The 15,411-nt window shown below is 31.4% G+C and overlaps 1 protein-coding gene across 4 annotated transcripts in view; it reads left to right on the top strand.

The window, feature by feature from the left end:
- Positions 1-15,023, top strand: part of LOC148615066 (homogentisate 1,2-dioxygenase-like) — a 29,720-nt gene extending 14,697 nt beyond the window's left edge. For 2 of the 4 annotated variants that reach the window (XM_088589720.1, XM_088589719.1), the window contains exons 9-16: positions 712-830; positions 4,913-5,017; positions 5,233-5,359; positions 5,721-5,773; positions 6,596-6,724; positions 7,196-7,331; positions 9,361-9,380; positions 10,505-15,023. In XM_088589720.1, the coding sequence (XP_088445846.1) occupies positions 712-830; positions 4,913-5,017; positions 5,233-5,359; positions 5,721-5,773; positions 6,596-6,724; positions 7,196-7,331; positions 9,361-9,362 (671 nt within the window). In that variant the 3' untranslated portion in view covers positions 9,363-9,380; positions 10,505-15,023. The remainder of the gene's footprint in view (positions 1-711; positions 831-4,912; positions 5,018-5,232; positions 5,360-5,720; positions 5,774-6,595; positions 6,725-7,195; positions 7,332-9,360; positions 9,381-10,504) is intronic. The other 2 variants (XM_088589718.1, XM_088589717.1) reach the window with 1 other exon arrangement.
- The last annotated feature ends 388 nt before the right edge of the window (positions 15,024-15,411 follow it).

Here is a 15,411-nt window from a genome sequence, read left to right as displayed (position 1 = left end):
CTTTACGTCAAACATGATGACTTTTCATTCAGAATTGTCAACATTTCTTTCATCTGTGGCAACATCCCTTTGGCACCTGCGTATGGAGTGTTCATATCACAACTCATACATTATGCCAGAGCTTGTCGAAACTACGCAGACTTTTTGTATCGCGCTAGAACTCTTAACAAATAGGCTTCTGGAACAGGGTTATGGTGCTACAAGAATGAAGTCATCACTACAGAAGTTTTATGGTCGTCATCATCAACTCGTGGATCGTTATGGTGTATCCATCTGCACTATGAAAACTGATTTAATCAACGGGTCATAGTTTTCCTTTCCTCGTTCGTCTACCTTGGACTTGACTTTTTATGAGAAACTCAGCGGGTGTTTCTAGAAAAGCAGAGGATGCTTACCCTACCGGTGCACCTGGTCCATGCTCCCAGTTTGCTCATTTGCTTTTGTTACTTTGTATGTATGATTTTAGTTACTTTATGTTCTTTGTTGTGTATGTTTGTTTTCCATGTCTGGTCTTTGTCCCTAGATTACATTCTTTTGATTACCGCTATAATCTTGGTTCCCTTGATTACTCTATTATAGATTGTAAATAAAGTATTATTTCTCATTGATCCCAATCTCAGATCAAATTTATACTGATTTTCAAAACAAAGCATTAAAGTATATATAAACTTACTTCAAAATTACCATCAATATATTTACATTTTACAACAGGAGCTAATGGTTTAGCTAATCCAAGAGATTTTCTGACACCTACAGCCTGGTATGAGGACAGAGACTGTGATTATACTGTGATAAGTAAATACCAAGGGCACTTGTTCTCTGCTCAGCAGGTAAATACAATGGCACTTAAAAAATCTGGTACAAAGTATTGATTAATTCTAATAAATGCTGTTCAGTTTTTGTCATATATTATACAAAGGCAAGCTTTTAGTTCACATATTACCTAAAACTGCTGAAGCTTACAATGACAGTTTCAATACACCCACAATAATGGAAATATTATAATATACCCATGTTTGCCTATCCATAAATCGTACTGTATATATCTCATGGGTCCAGAAATTTTGACAGCCCATGTCAGATATTTTATCAAATTTCAGCAGACCTTTATGTTAGTCCTTTACCTGCCTCGATAGCAAATAAACTTTAGAAACCCTTTTTGGTAGTTACTTAAAGATAAATATTGGAATTTGTGTTATTCCATCACATACTCCTTTTTTTTTTTTTACAAAATATGTAAATGAGTTCGGTTTTGACCACACGTGAAGATTTGACATGTAAGCAAAACATGGTGTCTCTCTGACTTTTTCATCACATTGGCAAACAGCCACTTTGAGTGATGAAAAAAATGCTGATTATTTCAAAAATAAAATTGCGAATACATTTTTTACATTGATTTGAATGGGCTGATGACTTCTGTATTAAAAAGATTCAATTGATGAATTAATAATTACAAACTACAACTTCATTTGTAGTTTCAGCGCCATATGCTTTCATTACCACTGAAAGATCAGCGGGAAAATGATGAATTAGTCAATCTTTTTCTTATTTAAATCAAGTAATAAATGTATGAAAATTCTCCGAGTCACTTCATTTAATTCGTATACGCAATGGTGCTGCACGTGTAGCATTAATTTAATTATGCAATCAACTAATCAGTTACAGGTAAAATCGCAGTCACAGGTGGCTGCACTTCAGCTAATTAATATTGATGTATACATGTCAAGTACTTTCCAATAAACAATTAGGAGACAAGTAGACAGGATGTTTATAAAACCACGCAGACTAATTTATAAGGGTTGACAATTTTTTTATGTCTGATATTGGAAAATGGTATCGGTCATTTGCATAATTTGTCAGTCAATGACCAGCATTTTTTACCGTTGCCGTATACTTGGTTTATCTCTTTCTTTCCCTTTGTCCAAAATTTGGTTTCCTAGGCGTAACCTTTATAAGCCTACATAAATTTCAATGAAATTTATACTAGTTAAAGAAGACACTAATTTTGGGGTCAGTAGGTCAAAGGTCAATGTGACACGTCTTTATAAAATATAATTTTTGTTTTGAAACAAGTGACCTGAAACACTGCTCTTGTTTTAATAACATTTGATAATATGTTTGAAATATAAGTTCATAACAAACTGAAACAGTTTTTTTGTTTAAGTGTTTGGAGTAACTGTTGAAACTTTCCTGTCTGCTCTTCATTTCATACATATTGCTGCTACCTATTTACTGTATATAAGAGTATTAATATTTCTCTGACTTTTCTTTATTGATATAAATGGTTTTAATCAAAGGTTTCCACTTGAATGGTTCATCTAATCTCTTCTAGCTTTCCTTCTGGTAATTCCTTAACTTGGTAACAACCTATCAGACATTGCTTTACATATTTCACTCTGTTGATGGTCTAGGTGCATGTGGCATACTATGATGTATCTATATTAAGCTTGGAGAAGATACTATATTACATTATTACGTTATATATTTGGACTATTGATTCAAGTTTTGTATTATTGTAAAAATTTCCAAAGTTTTCTTAATGCAGACAGTGAATTTAAATTGTCATACAAAATCAAACCTTTGTGCTTGTACCAGTATTGATCTTTACTCCACAACTCAGAGCTAATGGAACTGAGCTTCTGAAACGAGCTTAGATATATATGTACTGAAAAAACCTTTTAAACTATGATCTACATATTAAATTCAAAATGCTAGCATGGTGGTCAGTAGGGAGGTGAGCCTTGTTTTCAGGGAACTAGTTTTTTCATGGAATTCTTTACACATTTAAGATTGTGCCTGTTGGTGCACTTTTGAAATTATGATTTTTATTAAGATACTTTTTATCAACCTGCTACAAAGATTTGCGGGCATATTGTTTTATACAGGGCTGTCCCACTTATTTATTGTGTTAAGCTTCCTTAATTTTTTGAAAAATTCAAATTGTTTTGTGGGAATCCCTTCAATGTTACCATAAAACGGTGAAAGCAGGTGTAATAGCCACTCAACTCTGTCTGTCCATCTGCCTGTCATGCTTAAGGGTAACTACTTTGTGTAATCTGTAACTCAAAAAGAATTTAAGCTGTATTTTAAAGAAAAATTGCACAGGAATTATATACATATTAAATAATTATACCTTTGGATTGTTTTTTTCCTACATTTTGAGCATGTTGAACTCAGCAGTTTGGTCAATTTATGTTGTGAACAATTCCTACTTAATGCAATCTGTATCTCAAAATGTATTTACCATTAAGCAATAGTATTCAAACTTTGCACAGTGATTATATACATATTGAATGTGTGAATCTCCTATTATGGAGAAATCTAAATAATTTTTTTATACATTTTGAATATGTTAAACATAATTATTTTTTGCTCACCTGGCCAAAGGTCATGTGAGCTATTGCAATCACTTAGTATCGATTGTCATTGTTGTCGTCATTCACTGTCGTTAACAATTTTTCTAAACTCTTCTGCTCTGACATTACTTGACCAATTAGAATCAAACTTAGTATGAACGTTTCTTACGGTATCCTGCATAGAATTGATGTTGGGAATTTCTGATCCATTGAAAAACATGGCTGCTGTTACTGAAAATAGAATATAAGGTCAGACAGAAGCTTTTCACATAAATCTCCAAAACTGTTAGGTTTAGCCAAATTCTGGTATTGGGGAAAAGTGTTAAGCATGATGAAATCTATCTGTGGTCAAATCTTCGTTGTAATCTATTAAGCCATGTTGGAATTATTGCCCTTTTTCAACATTTTATGCACATTTTAATGGTTAATTTTTTTCAAAAATCTTTTTCTCTGACATTACTTCACCAATTGGAACTAAATTTGGTATTCTGCATGGAACTGATATAGGGATTTTGATTTGTTGAAAAACATGGCCACAGTTACTAAAAAATATAACAAAGGGGTCAGTCAGAAATTTTTCTCATATATCTCCAAAACTGTTAGGTTTAGCCAAATTCTTTCAATTGCTGAAATGATCCTTATTATAAGGCCAACAAAAGTCTGCATTGGATCAAAGTTGTCAGAGGTCTCCTTGTTAGAGTTATTGTCCTTGAAAGGTGAAAAAATTATATTTTTTTACAGTTTTCAGCCAATGTCTTGAAAACTATGATAGCTATAAAGAAACTTGCAATTGCTGAAATAATCCTTATGATAAGGCCTACAATAGTTTGCGGGGATCAAAGATGTTGAATGACTCCTTGTCAGAGCAGTTGCCTATGAAAGGCAAAAAATATTTTTAGGGGTTTTCAGCCAATATCTTGAAAACTATAATACAAGTGCTGAAATCAGGGATAACCTTTAAATCTGTTTATATCTTTTAATTTGTAATAATTATAAAATAAAATACAATTTATCAATTTACGTGATCAAAATTTAAGTGAGGCAACTGCATTACTTGCCTCAGTGGATGTTATTGCCATGGACACATGAATATTAGTGTTTTTTTGTCAACTCTAACAAACAAAACGTTTTGTATAGTACTTATTAAATATTCTCTTGGTCAACCAAGAACACCTTACTAAACTCTGTAGAAACACCAGCAATAACAGCCTTTTTTGATAACAGTAATATATTATAGATTTAATCACGTCTTTTGTTGTTATAGAAGGGAGATAACGTTTCCTACTGGTATTAGATAATAAAAATACTAACATTAACAAATACTGCTAATTCAGAAATAAATATATATTTATTATCATTTATTATCCTGAATAATGTGATGGGGTCATATCTGCATAAATTAGAATTTCTTAATGAAATGCATTAATAGTTAGCTGTTTCACAATATTACAAAAAGTAAATTATATAAAACACTCTTAAGATCTACCTCGGTAACTTCAAAACATCAACTGCAAGTAATAACATTTGTGATGATAATGTATGCCTATTTTTTTCAGGACCATTCTCCATTTGATGTTGTTGCTTGGCATGGGAACTATGTTCCTTACAAATACAACCTAAGTAACTTCAACACAATGAACACCGTTTCCTTTGACCATGTGGTAAGTGTGTGATGTTTATTTTTAGATTTACAGATAGACAGAGGTAGGCCATTACCTTCAGCTCTGCTATTGTTGTGGTCTAAATTTGTCCTGAAAAAGTATAACCTGTATTTAAAATTATTGTTCAATTAGATACTACTTCACATGTAATTACTCCATCTGTAAGATCCATTTCCATAATCTGCATGTATCTATCTTCTCATATACACTTTTAGGATCCTTCAGTATTTACAGTACTGACTTGTCAATCATTAAAGCCAGGAGTAGCCATTGCAGACTTTGTCATTTTCCCACCTAGGTGGAGTGTGGCAGAAAATACCTTCAGACCCCCATACTATCACAGTAAGTACTCATTGAATATCTTTATTTTCATGGTGTCTACATGTGAAACATGTATTGAGATCCTGTTTGATGACTTTGCATATGTTTTGACCATATAATTCCTGAGGAAGGGAGCAGGAAGTATCCTTCAGTGCTCACAGATTTCCTGGTCTTCTTGATTGTACTGGTAGTTTTGCCTTTGTGAAACAAGCTGTCTCTGGCCATATTTTAACAGTTTGGTTTCAGTCTAATTAGATCAATTATGAAAGAAAAGAATATTTTCCTTTGTTAAATTTTCATTACTAAGCATTGAAACACTCCAAACAAGAAGAATATATGTATATCATCATAAAACACGTCATATTTTTTTATTGATTTGTAGGAAATTGTATGAGTGAATTTATGGGATTAATCTATGGAAAATATGAGGCCAAGGTATGTAGGAAATGAAATTCTGGTAGGTTTAGTGTGGTACATTTTCCATTGAGTTAAAAATTTGTTGATAAGAATATATGTGACCCTCATGAGTTGTACCTTAGTTTGAATCCATTTTTTATGTATTGTCTTATGTTAAATGTTAGGCTGGAACAAGGCATAATCAAATATTTGCTTCATATTGTAAACCTACTGTTAAGGTTCTTCATCACCTTTTGACAAATAATACCTGACTTTTGCTGTGCTATTTCTTCAAATTCTGCAGAAAGTGCTAAAATAAATTAGGTTGAGATGTCCCCCATACATTATAGGGAAACTCTTCAAGTTGACATGATGGTCAGTAGAAGGACAATAGCCACCAATTTCAACTGTGTAAATGAGTGGACCTTATTAAGGTAAACTCAGGTGTTTGTTTATTTTGTGCTCTTCTGTAAGTTTGATAAAACAACACAGCTCAGTTTCTGAGTTAATTTTACATAATGGTAAATATTTTTAATTCATATCTTGGGCATGTAATGCCTTAAAATTTTTCAAAATACACAGGTTTGTATTTAGTCAGAGGGAAATTATTGGTGAAATTGACTCCATACATGTATTTCTTGAAAGGAAATTATGAACCTTAACCAAATTATTTTCATTTAAGGTGATTTATGATACCTCTCCTTCAAACAAAGTTAGGGCAGTATGTGTATATACCAATTATCCTGTTTGTCCATCCGTCTATTGTACTGTCCATTCGTAAGTATATCCACATATCTTGAACTAAATGAATTTCTATGAATGATGAACTCTAATGACCTTTATGTTGTTTTTTTATCTCAGGAAGAAGGGTTTCAACCTGGTGGTGCTACATTACACAGCATGATGACCCCACATGGCCCGGATGCAGATTGTTTTGAAAAAGCATCAAATGGAGAACTCAAACCACAGAGAGTGGCTGATGGTACCATGGTGAGTGTATGGAGTCAGTTAATCTGTCAAGCTTTAGGCTTGTTACTTCTTTATTGCCTTGGATTTTGATAAGGGTTTTTTTTGGGGGTAACAAGAACTGTTAGTTTTTTACAAGTTGTTCCTTGCTAATGAAACAAATTTGACTGATTATTATCTGAAGAGGGTACTCAGCTTTATACATTTGATATTTATTAAATACAATGAGCTATAGAAATTAAGAATGTGTTACAAATTACAGATATCAAAAGTGCTTTAATTTGGTTGATATTTTAGTGCTTCAATATCAATTTCCATGTCTATCTATTGGTAGATCAATCACATTGCATAATATATTGGGAGTGACTCTTGTAGAACCCAGAATGCTTAACTCCCATGTATCTGGGAAACAATAGGTGTTACTTATTTTTCCAACTACTTTATATACTGGTTATTTCTGCTTGAAGTCAATGTCATGGCATCTTTATTTTACAGGCTTTTATGTTTGAGACTTCTTTGAGTATGGCTGTGACAGAATGGGGAAACAAGACTAAAGTTGATAATAAATATTACCAGTGCTGGCAACCATTGAAGAAGCATTTTACTGGTGCAGTGGACCCAGATAGTTCATGTATGTATACTTAACATATCTGCTGGTAATTTAAGGTTTCATAAACTGACTGGAATTTATAGTAGATGGAACCTCATATTTCGATTAATGTCATACAAGTAAACATGCAATAACAGTGCACAGACATGATACTGATGGGGATGAAGCTTCAAACCCGGAAAATATGAGGCTGGGCCAAGCATTTTCACAGGTTCAAGCCTAATTTGTATATCAAAAATTTAGTCAAGTCTGTGCACTTTTATTGTTCTTTAACTGAAACAAAACTTTAAAAAAAATATATGTTTTAAGCAAGGGTCCAGAAATTTTGACAGCCCATTTCAGACATTTTATCAATTTTCAGCAGACGTTTGTGTCAGTCTTTAACCTGCCTAGATCGAGAATTAACTTTAAAAACCCTTTTTGTAGTTATTTATAGATAAATATTGGAATTTGTGTTATTCCAACACATACTCTGAATTAACTTTAAAAACCCTTTTTGTAGTTATTTATAGATAAATATTGGAATTTGTGTTATTCCAACACATACTCTGATCTTTTACAAAATATATGAACGAGTGAACGAATTCAGTTTTGACCACACGTGGACGTCCTGACATGTAAATGAAACATGGTGTCTCTAGGACTTTTTCATCACATTGGCAAACAGCCTGACACTTCAGAGTGATGAAAAAAACTGTTGATTATTTTAAAAATGAAATCACGAATACATTTTGTATTTTGATTTTAATGGGTTGTTGACTTCTGTATTAAAAAGATGCAATCGATAAATTGATAATTACAAACTACGACTGATTCGTAGTTTCAGCACCATGTGCTTTCGTTACCACTGAAAGATTGGTGGGAAAATGATGGATTTTTCAATCTTTTTCTTATTTAAATCAAGTAATAAATGTATGAAAATTATCCGAGTTACTTCAATTAATTTATACATTGTATATGCAATCGTGCTGCACATGTAGCGTACATTTAATTAAGCAATCAACTAAGCAGTTACATGTAAAATCGCAGTCATAGATGGCTGCACATCGGCTAATTAATATTGACGTACACCTGTCAAATAATTTCAAATAAACAATTAGGAGACCGGTAGACAGGATGTTTATACAGTAATAAACCCATGCTGACTGTAATTTATAAGGGTTGACAATTTTTGTATATCCGATATTGGAAAATGGTTGTTGGTCATTTGCAAAATTTTTTAGTCAATGACCACCATTTTTGACTGTTTCTGGATCCTTGGTTTTTAAGAAACAGAAACGGTGTTTTTTGTTTGAGGCTAGTAACATACTTTAAATTTCAAATTATTGTAGTGTTTGTGACATCACAACCACAAGTTATATGAAGTCAGTAAACATATATCATTTGTTAATATATAGTACATTTTGACTTTTGAGATGGCAGCATTTATAATATTTACATAGAGCTTTGGGGAAAAGTATAAGATTAGGCAACTTAGTTCTTATAAATCAATCTCTTGACAGAGTAAATACTTGTCTGTCTACAAAAATAACTCTTACTGTGAAAGTGCTATTGTTCATTGGGTACCAATTTTTGTGGTTTTTGTGGGTAGGCCAAACCACGAAATTTGGTTCCCATCGAAAAGGAGATTTCCATTGATGTGTACACTGAAAACCTCAAAACAACAAATTTAAGAATCTACGAACTTGTGTTTCTTCCCTTATCCATGAAAATTGGTATCCACGAATTAAAGTACTTTCACAGTAAATACTTTGACAGATTTTAATAATTTGTTTCATGAAAGTAAGCTATTTATCGTTTCATTTTTGGGTTATGACACAAATAAAAAAAGGGGGTACAGGCGTGTCGTGTGATTAAGCACAGCTGTTAATATCTTATATGTTGCAATCTGTTTTTCAATGATGTTAGGAAGTTATAACTTAAGATTGACATGTTTAATAAATCAGAGAATTACAAGAAATCAAACATATAGTAATGTAACATGATGAAGTCTAGCCATTCATAAACCTAGAGGACAAAAAATCTGTTACAATTTGAATTTTATTTTTAGAAAAGTGGAAATTGATTGCTGTAAGTTTGATATGATTTTGTTGTAAACAGAAAGCTATATCTAATTTAGGTGTACTCCTTTGAGCATTTTGTATTGGAACAAGCATATATCCCAGGGCCTAATCTAGAGAGAGAAATGAGCAGGAGCTTCTCCTTGTCTGTGCTCACTTCTCCAATTTTTCTTTGACAGGGAGAATTTTTTGTAATAGATTACAAAGAAAAAATGTCAATATTGTTATTTTTCATGCATAATTTACTTTAAATTTACTTGTTATCAAAGTCTAGATCAAGCCCTCTATCCAAGCATGCAGTATTGCTTTTTTTTATTAATTTGTGAAATAAACAGCTATGCATGAAGGTATCTTTTCTGTAGTAAAAGCAGTAAGGAAAAGAATTATTTCCTTCAGTTTTTCAGTTTATTTCCTTAAGTTATACAAGTATCTTTGATGTATGACACAAATTTTTTGGGGGGAAGTACTAATTTTAAAGCCTCTCTGCAAGCAAAAGTTTAGCGAGTTTTATGGCTTTCACCCTGTTTTTTCCTAGCTAATCTGTTGGTCTGTCTATATATCTATTAGCTCCTCCTAAGGGGCTATAGATTTTGGTCAAACTTTTTTGGAAGATGAGGCATAATACAGTATATAGTTATACATGAATGAAAATAATTATTGTTGGACACCAGCCAGGAGTAAAGTCTTAATCCTAAGTTTGTTGTAAGTTTGCCCTAAGTGATTATAGTTTATACTTAACTAAAGTTGATCCATCCAGAGCAAATCCATACATTTTTAAAGGGGATTGATGTTATATTTGTGAATTACAAATGTTTATAATTTTGGTTTTAGGTGTATCTTTTATACCATCAACAATAGAAGTATTAACCAGTGATGCATGGATACAATGTTATCATATTTCACTGTGGTTTTGTTGTAACTGGAGTGCATGATTTATGCTTAATAAATTTGTTTTTTTATTGGAATTCTTTGAAGCAGAAATATTGTTAAATAATGGATTTAATATGAAATAATCATTGAAGTATTTGTTTTTACTTTATGTGTAATCCTTACTTTATTATCATAGTTCCAGATCCGTTTAAGATCACTTTTAATCTTCTTTGCTATGACATGGAATATTTTTTTTACCTGCAGCTTCTCCAGCAAAGAAGAAAAATGGACCTAGCTCAGCTAAAAAGAAGAAATTAAAATAGATGGTGATATTTAGGAGGCTGTGACTGGATATCCATTACTGAATCTAGTATGCCTTTGTTTGTATGACTTTTGTTGTAATGCATCCAATCAGCTGATATTTTTGTAAAACTTTTTTCAGTGGCTTTCAGAAATAATTGTGTATGGGAAATTTTGAAGGATGTGTTACAAAATAATAGATCTTAATTTTCCTGCCTCCTTCATTTTAGCATTTATTTGTAGATTAAGTTTGTAGTATAAGGTTTCCGACATTGAATCTCAATACAACTGGGCAGAAGAGGTGTTTTAAAGATTAACTTGTTTTACCAGAAAAAAATGAATGGTTGGGGTTTTTAATCATCATTTATGCGATAGATGTTTTAAGAGTGTAGATATTTCAGAATCTGTTCACAGTTTTGTTCATAATTATGTTTATCTCATTTTTATATCTATATGTTTATTTTTGTGTATTAAATTCAATATTCAAGTGAATTTGTCTCAGAGGGACATATAACTTAGAGTTTTTTTTTTTAGATAAGTACTTGTGACATTCCTTCATGGGACCAAGGGTCTAAGTTAAGTAATTCTAGCTGTTACAAAATAAAACCAATTGACCTTCATGATAACTTTTTATTAATTAATTTTTAGCTCACCTTGCTAAAGGCCATGTGAGCTATTGCCATCACTTGGCATCTGTCATTGTCGTCGTTAACAATTATACCAAACTCTTCTCCTCTGAAACTATTTGACTGATAAGAACCAAACTTGGTATAAATGTTCCTTGGGGTATCCTGCATAGAACTGATGTGGGGATTTTTGATTCATGGAAAAAATTAGCCGCTGTTACTAAAAATAGAACATAGAGGTCAGACAGTAGTTTTTCACATATATCTCCAAAACCGTTAGGTTAAGCTAAATTATGAATGGGTAAAACTGTTTAGCATGATAAGATCTATCTCTGATCAAATTTTGGTTTTAAACTGTTGAGTCATGTTGGAGATATCTATTAGACAGCCATTACTAAAAATAAAACATGCAGTGTAGGGGTCAGACAGTAGTTTTTCACATATATCTCCAAAACCATTAGGTTTAGCCAAATTCTTTCAATAGCTGTAATGATCCTTATTATTAGGACTACAAGTCTTTGGGGATAAAAGTTGTCTGATGACTCCTTGTAAGGAGGGAAAAATGACTTTTTTTAACAGTTTTCAGTCAATATGTTGAAAACTGATAGATTAAAAGAAATTTTCAGTTGTTAAAATGATCCTTATGATAAGCCCTACGAAAGACTTCTTGAGTCAAAATTGTTGGACAACTTCTTGTTAAATTTATTGCCTTTGATTTGAAAGGCAAAATTCAACCAGGTGGACAATTCAGGCTCCTGGGAGCCTCTTGTTTATAAAGACCATTTGAATTTTGTGTATGATTATGCCAGTGAGAAAAAAAATTATTTTGTGCCATTTCTATCAGTATTTTAACTATATAGATCATACTTTTGTTTTTTGTGTTTCATTGTATACAGCTGCAAAAACAAATTTCAGTTGTATAATGGTATCACCCTGTCATTGTTGGCATCTTTTACCTTTAGTTCATTTACGATAACTGGAGTAAAACTTATCCTTCTAAAATTTCAACACATTGTTTCTAGGGACATGGTGGAGGGCCCAATAGTTTTTGGAGATAAAAAATTGGTTCATTCCCCAATAAATCAACTTCTCTAGTTTTGGTCCTATTTAAAAAAAATATTTGGATTTCTTGTGATAATCTTTGCCTGCAATTTTCTGTCAGATTTTAGATATTTCAAGTTATAAGGGGTCAAAGGGCCACACCCCAAAAAATTGACTTTATTGTTTTTGATATAATTTTAAAAATTTTTAATTGAATTTCATATTGTGTGTTATATTATATCTAAACCAGTTGTTGGGTCCATAAGGAATTGTAAGTCAATTTGCCCAAGTGTGTCAAAAACTAATGTTGTGTCCACACTTGCCCCAAGTCAACAGAATTCAACATTCTGCAGTTTTATCATGCTGCACTCTGCAAAGCTCTTTATTTAACAAAATTCATAAATGTATGTTCATAAAAGTTAGATACTGTTTAACTATCTATTTCAGATTTTACTTCAGAAATCAGTAATTGATTGACATTAGGTTTATACGCACCAAAAAAAAGTCCAAATAATAAGGGAAATGCAAATGTTAGATTGTAGTTTTATTTTACATGATGTAATCTTTCAAAATTTAATTCACAAGAATGAAAATCAAAAAACCCCAGTGCTAACAGCACTTTGATAAATGGAGTCTCATTTACCTTTGTTTCTTTGAAAGTGGTATTTTAGTTAATTCATGTTCTTTGTTGTGTTTCTGTTGTCTCTGCCTATTCTCTACTAGAATCTTGGTTCCCATGACTACTTTTAAAGATCAAACTTTTGTGCTCATTAAGGTGAAATGAAAATCATGTTTCTTGTTCTCTTTGTGTTGTTGAACTAATTTATAGATTAATATCAGGTGATTGATTTAGGTTAAGTTTTTTTAACTGTTATGTTTTGTTAGTCATCTTAATGTTTACAGGTAAGCATTTATATGATACATGTATTGTCAATTTCTAGTGTCTTATTACTGGTATTTTTGTCGATTTATAAGATCTGTGTTTAATTTTTAGTTGATGTATCTATTTCATATTAAAGTTAAATTTTTGGCTACATCAAATTGATTGTATGCTATTTGGATTTCTTATAGAAGGAATGTATTTTTAAAATGTAGTTTAAAAAATGAATCAAAATTTAATTATTTTTTTTTTTATAAAAAATGTTTTCCTATGGCTAAAAAATCTTTTATAATCAGATCTAATGAGCAGAAGTTTTATAAATATGAACTTGACAAGAATTTTTGTTTATATATTTGTTGGAGATGCCTATTTATTTTTAAAATCATCTGACTAAAACGTGTGCAGTGAAATCCAAACATAGGAGAATCAATTTGGGGTGGCTACAAGCTAGACAAACTATTATACTGTATTCTGTGGAAGTGGATAGAGGTACAGCATGTAAGTGAACATATTTAGTGCCATTTCACATGAAGAAGTGGAAATAAAGGATTGTCATCTATGTAGATAATGGTCATATTTTGATTGATTTAGAGATTTTAAATTGCATCTCAGTTGAGTACAGGATCATTTTACTCATATTTGTTATTCATATTACATTATTTTTTTCTGTAGGTTCATTGAAAGGTATTGTTTTTATCTTACAAACTGAAGTTGTTTGCATTGATCCATGAAATTTTCAGTTTTTCCTCAAGTATGCATTTTGTTCATGCTTGAAGTGATAAGTTACAGAACAATTTTGAGACCCCTACATATATAATATGTGCTTGCAAAAAAGAGGAAGGCTGTATTTTTCATTATGCAACTACATTGTATTACAAACAAGTCTATTTACAGCAACAATAATCACAAACAAAGGTGCAATCCAATAAACATATTGTAGTAGAAAGATAAAGTTTTGTCCTGAATTGTATTAACAAGTGTCCAAGCAGTTGGTGAATGTATTGTGTTTGGTGTATTTTTTTTCTTGTTTAATATTTCTGCTTCGATATGTATTGTTACATTATAATGTTTATTGTGGAAAAAAACATGAATTATTATATAAATGATATATGTAAGTCATTAAATACAGTTGTAGTTCAGATTTAAACAGATTGCTTGTAAATTATTGCTAATGATGTTGCAGACAAATGTGATTACTGGTCATTTTATTGTTTAACAATGTACAGGAATCAAACTGTGATCTATGACTGTCTGGCTGTCACCCCAAAACAATTAGGTCTGTACTTTCTATTACTGGTATATTATAACAAGTATAATTTTTATTTTAAAGCAACAGGTGTCATTTAAATACTAGTCCCTGTCAAGTTCTTTCGATGCCAATGGGAGATGTGCTGAAATTTTTCTACCATTCAATTGTTGCACTTTTGAAAGAAAGATAATGTAGATTATACGTGAAATTAGTTCTTTGCAAGAGTTATTGTTCATATTATGCACATTTCTGTATTTTGTAGAAAATTATAGATACAACCTTAACATAAATCAACCAAACTATGAACAATAACTCTTGTTGCATAGACAATTTGTAAAGATCCAACAATTGAATGATAAACTTAGACTGGTTATGTATTTGAATTTGGTTGGTTTTTACATGCATCAATCACCTCCTGTTTGAAATTTATAAAGACTGCTACTTAAATGTTCCAAGTGGAAAAACACTGTCAGTTAGTGCTTTTTGTCATGTTTACTTATCTAGGACAATCATGGATTAGTACACCATCCAGCCTTTAGGATGGAGTTATCATCTGTATGGTTTGAAGATGATGATTTATGTTTATAAAATACTCAATCTGGTGGCCTTTAAAATTATAGTGGTCTACTAATCAGATCTTGTATTAACCATTATCATGTGTTGAATCAATAAAGAGTTTTATTTTTATTTGTTTTGTATATAATTGACAACAAAACATGTTCAAGTAGTAAATATACAAAGAAAGTTCAGAATGAAATTCATGATATTCTGTATAGTTTTCAAGGACAGAGATAAAAAAAAACTGTCAAAATAAGTACCTTGTCAAGTTAATATAATCCTAATAATGAAAATCACAATAATGTACCTGGATTCACCTGTATTCATAAAATATGTTCCCCACTTGTTGTGTAATGAGTTCTTTTTAATTTTCAGGGTTTCTATTTTTTCTAGTAAGCATATTGAATAAAATTTTAAAACAAATTCTTACACAAGTTTAGATTTAGTCTTTAAACAAAAATTACTTGACTTCATATTTTTGTTATGCAATCCATACCCTAGTCACCATGCAATAATG

Source organism: Perna viridis, chromosome 6 (assembly GCF_037379345.1).
Source record: "Perna viridis isolate PV_CMFRI_1.1 ecotype Kerala chromosome 6, ASM3737934v1, whole genome shotgun sequence".
Lineage (NCBI taxonomy): Eukaryota > Metazoa > Mollusca > Bivalvia > Mytilida > Mytilidae > Perna > Perna viridis.
Note: the sequence above shows the minus strand (reverse complement) of the source record. Positions and strands in the feature narration are given on the sequence as shown.